The sequence below is a fragment of the Crocuta crocuta genome, unplaced genomic scaffold, assembly GCF_008692635.1.
Source record: "Crocuta crocuta isolate KB4526 unplaced genomic scaffold, BGI_CrCroc_1.0 scaffold299, whole genome shotgun sequence".
Lineage (NCBI taxonomy): Eukaryota > Metazoa > Chordata > Mammalia > Carnivora > Hyaenidae > Crocuta > Crocuta crocuta.
The window spans coordinates 9,366,374-9,372,373 of record NW_027532747.1 but is presented as its reverse complement, the minus strand read 5'-3'; the positions used below and the strand labels follow the sequence as shown (position 1 = coordinate 9,372,373).

At 52.8% G+C, this 6,000-nt stretch overlaps 1 protein-coding gene across 1 annotated transcript in view; it reads left to right on the top strand.

Moving 5' to 3' along the window:
* Nucleotides 1-6,000, top strand: part of RIN3 (Ras and Rab interactor 3) — a 121,267-nt gene that overhangs the window by 53,370 nt on the left and 61,897 nt on the right. The window contains exon 4 of the mRNA XM_077780924.1: nucleotides 2,629-2,746. Within this exon, the coding sequence (XP_077637050.1) occupies nucleotides 2,629-2,746 (118 nt within the window). The remainder of the gene's footprint in view (nucleotides 1-2,628; nucleotides 2,747-6,000) is intronic.

The window sequence follows — 6,000 nt, the reverse complement described above, 5'->3', positions numbered from 1 at the left end:
ACACAGAGCTCCCAGACCCTCCCCTACCCCCCCCTCCCGCCGCCCCTGATGGAATCCAGGCACATCGCCCCTGACACATCTGTGTGTTCACCAACCAGAAATCTCCACGGAGTTTTATCTCACTGGGAGGACTGACTAACTGACACATTGGCCATCCAGCCTCCAGCTCCCCGAAGAGGCTGAGGTGGGGTGGAAGTTCCAATCCTCCATCCCCCTGGCTGCTTTTTCTGTGGCCAGCCCCTCCTTTGACACCAAGGGCCCACCATGAGTCACCTGTTAGTGTGAACTCAGGTACAGTCAAAAGCGGCTCATTATGAATAATAAAGGACGCACTTATCACTCAGGAAATTCCAAGGGTTTTTGGTGCTCTGTGCCGGGAACCTGAGACAAAGACCAGATCTACTTTTTATTATATTGCAGCCACCCACCCCCCACCCCGACCACAGACTCGCCCTCACATTCCCACACACACTGCTCCTTCCCATCCAGCCCAGGCGGAAGGCAGCTTGACCTTGGACCTCTGAAGAAGAGGCCAGGTAACCTCTTTGCTCTGCAAGACCGTGTGTTCCTGAGGTTAGGTCAGGTTCAGGTGAGCACGTCAGTTCAACGATGCCACAGCTGTGTAGGGCGAGGCTGTGCACGGGGCTCAGGCATCCTCTCTGGGTGCAGGGCAGGGGCTGCAGCAAGCTTCTAGAGGTAAGCCAGCCTCTGCTGGGTCCCCTAGGGAAGGCTCCCTTCCAGGCTGGGGCACATTTGCAGGCAGCATGCCACCTGCATTTCTACCCCCAGAAGCTGCCCTCCCGATCTCCCCTGTCCTCCCCTATCCACTCCAGGCTCTCATGCTCCCTTCCCTCTGCCCTGCTTCAGGACAGGGGCTGGAAGACTTCCAGCCGCAGGTCACTGACTCACGGGCTCATTGTAACGCTGCTCCCAAAGGAGCCCAGCTTCTCCTCTGGGCTGGGTGCAGGGTGTACAGGGGTATGGAGTGCCCAGGATCCAAGTCGAAGGGCATTACTTATCTGTCTCTACCTCAGCTTCCTCATCTCTAAAATGGGGATGATAGGGGCGCCTGGGTGGCTCAGTCGGCTGGGCATCCGACTTCGGCTCAGGTCATTATCTCACCGTTTGTAGGTTCGAGCCCCGCGTCGGGCTCTGTGCAGACAGCTCTGAGCCTGGAGCCTGCTTCAGATTCTGTGTCTCCCTCTCTCTCTGCTCCTTGCCCACTCACACACTGGCTCACTCTGTCTCTCAGAAATAAATAAATGCTAAAAAAATTTTTTTTAATAAAATAGGGATAATAATAACACCCCCCAGGGGCACCGGAGTAGTTTAGTTGGTTAAGCATCTGACTTTGGCTCAGGTCATGATCTCATGGTTTGTGAGTTCAAGCCCCATGTCAGGCTCTGTGCTCACAGCTCCGAGCCTGCTTCGGGTTCTCTGTCTCCCTCTCTCTCTGCCCCTCCCTCCTCAAAAATAAATAATATTTTTAAATAATAAGAAGAAGAACACCCCCCCCATAGCTTTAATGAGAGAACTAAGTGAGATCATGGAAGCTAATTACCTGGGATTAGAGACTGAGGCAGATGAGGGAGGCAATGTGTGTCAGTTGCTACTAATCAATATTAGCATGTTTTATTAACAATTATAATAACAACAGCAGAGAATTTGGAGTGTCATGAAAGGGGAGAGAGGACAGTGCGCCTTAGTGGGGAAAGGGAAGAGGTACCATCTTAATGCTTCCCAAGAGCCTCTCATGCCTGCGGCCACGTCCCTGGGGCCACATCCTTGGGGATGCCCCCGTGGCCCTGCTCCCCAGCCTCCCCTCAGCAACTCTGACCAGACTTCTGGTCTTCCAAGCTCTGGCCCCGGCTGCTTGGGGCCTGAGTGGGAAAGGCTGTAGACGCCCGGGTGGAGACAGGGGTGGAGGTGAGCATACCTGCTGCGGTGTGAGCTGAGAATTGACATGACTGCCCCCTACCTTAGAGCTTTTCTACGTGTGGCTGCCGGACCACTACCCATATCAGAAGCAGTGAATTCTGAACCCTAGGCACCCAACCAGCATCCCGGGGTGGTGCACAGGAAGCCACATTTTAAACACCACCAAACTCTGTGTCTACAATACAGAGTTCTTTAGGAGACATTGATTTAGTTGACCTTCCCCCTCCCCTCCCCTCACCGTGGGCATATGGGAAATGGAGACTCAGGAGCCAGGGGACATGGGCTATGTGACACATGGCTCTTAGGGCAGAATCCTCGGTTCTTCTGAGGGATGCTTGACTCCCCCGCCTGCCTCCTTGTTTCTGGAACATTCCATGACTTCCAGCTCACTGCTATCCTTTTTTTTTTTTTTTTTAAATGTTTTATTTATTTCTAGGAGAGAGAGAGAGAGACAGCGTGAGCAGGGGAGGGTCAGAGAGAGAGGGAGTCACAGACTGAAACAGGCTCCAGTCTCTGAGCTGGCAGTCAGCACAGAGCCCGACGCGGGGCTTGAACCCACGAACCGCGAGATCATGACCTAAGTGAAAGTCGGACGCTTAACCGACTAAGCCACCCAGGCGCCCCTCACTGCTATCCTTCTAACCTTCATCCAAATCTTTGATTCATGGAGCTCCCCTCTTTCTGTTGTAGATGTTCCTGGTCTGCCGGGACAGCAGCTTGAAGCACCTGGTGCTCTGTGTCCACTTCCCTTCCCTGACTGATGGCTCATCTGAGGTGCTCGAATACACCATTAAAGAAGAAAAATCGAGTAAGTACCTTCCTGTGCTGGCCTCCGACCACACAGCAGTAGCAGCAGAAGATGCTACACCATGTAACCACAGACACTCCCACCTGGTCGGGGGGGTTAAAATTAGAAGGGGGGGGACTTTCAGCCCCCCCAAAGTCATCTGGCCAGGTTTGTTGTGAACTCAGTTTATCACTCACTGTCGATGTGTTTCCGCTCACCCATGTCGCAGCGTGTTGGCTTGGCTTCCTCTTGGCCCCTGTGAAGTTTCTTCTTGCTAGCTGAGGCTGGAGAAGCGGAAGGAAAGGAGAGGGACTGTCTGGACCCCTGGTCCTAGAGATAGCTCAGCACACACTCAAACCGTGATCTTGGACAAGTCGCTTAACCTCCCTGAGCCCGTTTTCTTGTGTCAAATGTGCATAAGAGTCACTGTCCTGCCTGAGTCACAGGGCCTTTGTGAGGGCCAAACGGGCAGGCGCTTTGGAAGACAGAAAACTTGTGTGTGCACAGGGCTGCGAAGGGCAGGCCCCCGTGGGAAAATGTTTTGGGGCCTCTGATCAAGGGCGGTTTGTACTGATACACAGTGAAAGGGTCCAGGCCTGTCACAAACCATGCCGGGTAGTAAGATCCAAAAAGCCTAGGAGTTAGAAGATCTATAGAATATTCCAGGTATCCGCTTAGGTCCTCTTAAAAATCCAGGGGGGTGTGGAAAGCTTTTTACCCTTAGGTAGAAACAGAGTGAANCTGTGCTTGCATCCCATTGGCTAGAGTCCGGTCATATGACCACACCCAACTGCAAGAGAGACTGGGAAATGTGGTCCAGGCATGTGCCCAGGCAGAAGCGGGGGCTTGGATCTTGGTGAAAGGCTGGGAGTCTGTGAGNCCAGCTGCCTCAATAACAACAAAAGTGTCAGGGCTTAAGCCCAGAAGAGGCTAGTGTCTGCCCCTGTGCAAGAGTCCTCCTCAGCAGCAGCGGGGAAGCCTCCCAGCTCAGGGTCTTGTGCAGGAAATGGGTGTGTCACCTGTGCTTGCATCCCATTGGCTAGAGTCCGGTCATATGACCACACCCAACTGCAAGGGAGACTGGGAAATGTGGTCCAGGCATGTGCCCAGGCAGAAGCCGGGGACTTGGATCTTGGTGAAAGGCTGGGAGTCTGTGACGGGGTAGAGTAGGTGGAGTTGTTACCTTAGATAGCAAACCAGTGACCTCTGTCCTGCAGTGCCCAGCAAGGAAGAAAGTGTAGTGATCTCAAAGAGGAAGGAGGGTTCTAGTTTTCTGAAACCAGAGCCTTCTAATGACTGCAGAAGGGGTGAGGTTGTTTGGGACTCCTACTGCTCTCCAAGAACCTGGGCCCTTTCTTGGATGTTCTCAGCAGGTGCCTGGGGGTGCACAGACTCTGGGCGCGTGTTTGACCATCAGCCAGGTTCAAAGACTCGCCTGACCAGGCACTAGTTAACTGCAGTCCTTTAGAAACCTGATAGCCGTTGTGCTCTTGAAGTTCAACACCAGCATGGAGAAAGTAGCTGAAGGTGGGCCGTAGTGATGTGCTGAGTGTGTTACACATCAACACGTGCTCTGGAAGTGCAAGGAGGGAGTTGTGTTCAAGGGCAGGCTCATAGGAAAGGCTTCTCAAAGGAAAAGGGAACCGGGTTGGACTGACAGAATGTCCGGAAGATCTGCTTTTCTCCTTTGTCCCATGCTTCTTTCTCACTTCCCTGCCCTGGCTCCGGGGTAATCACTTCCGAGTCTTTCCAACCCAATTACACTTCCTGGCCTTTGGGGACTTGGTCAGAAAGCATGCACACGTTCTCCCCAGCGGGACCCAGGATGTCATGTCTGGCTGCAAATGTCCCATTTCTAGTCTGGAGCCCAAGCGACAGATCACCTGGGGTGGAGGCAGCTCCCTTTCCCAGATTCGTATCTTCCTCCCAGGACCGTGTGATAGAATCTCACTTCCGCCTTTGAAACATTCCGTGCTCAACTTTGCTGAAAAGACCATCAAACCCCAAACCCCAAATCCTTCCTGCGATGTAATGATGTAGTCACTGTGACTGCACAGCTGTCATCAATAAGTTTGTATGTGTTTTTCTTTGCTCTTTGTTTATGTTACTCCACCGCTCCCCCAAACCTCAGACCCCTGAACCCAGACAACATCAAGAAAGTACCAGGTGATGCGTTTCTATGCCACCTTGATTCTGATCTTTTTGGTCTCGTTTCCTCATTCAGTAGCTGCCTCCTTAACATGGTGATTGAGCACAGACTATGGAGCCACAGCCTCTGTTTGAATCCCAACTCTGTCTTTTACTACCTGTGTGACCTCTCCAGGCTTCTACGGTGGGGAGGATAATGGTCTCCCTCATAGGGTGCTTGAAGGAATTAGTGTGTCTAGATTACTTAGGACAGGGGCATCTGGGTGGCTTAGTCGGTTAAGTGTCTGACTTTTGGTATCGGCTCAGGTCATGATCTCATGATTAGTGGGATAGAGCCCCGAGTCAGGCTCTGTGCTGTCAGCCTGGACCCTGCTTGGGATACTCTCTCTGCTTCTCTCTCTCTCTCTCTCTTTCTCTCTCAAAATAAATAAATACACTTTAAAAATAAATAAATAACTTAGGACAATACTGAGAACACAATAGAAGGTTATAATAATATTTGTTGGTTGATGATGATGATTACTAATCCTCTTGCAAGATTAAGCTAAAAGGAAGAGTGGAATTGGCCTACACAGAAGGTTCCAGGCTCTGGGTAAATCCCATCCAATGTGTGTGCCCGCCACATAGTCCCTTGTGGGAGGAAGGAGCCACCAAGCTTTTGAGTCCCCCTGTGGTGGCTGCAGTGGGGTCAGCCTGAGGAGGAAGTGGGCAAGGGGAAGGCCCAGGCCTGGGACTGGGGCCTTTTATTTGGGATTCCCCCCGCAGCTCAGGCGAAGGAGGGAGACGAGGGGATCCCCCGAACACGGGAGGTCAGCCTCACCCGTGGCCCTGTGAGGAAGGCTCACTTGGCCACTGCTGTGGTTCTGTGTGCTTGGATCCCCCTCTACTTCCCTGTTGAGAGTTTCTTTGCAAAACACTGACCGAGTCGCTCAGGCCAGTGATGCTGTGGGGACGAACAGCCTGAACAGCGGCAGCTGCTGGCTGCCCTGTGTGCAGCACGTGAACCCCAGGGAGGGGCGGCGACCCCTCCGAACAAGCATTACCATCTCCTGGATCCTTGGTCCTCCTTGTGCTGCCCTGAGGGGAAAAGAAGGCTTTGCCATGTCTGGGTCCCCACTTAGCTTCAC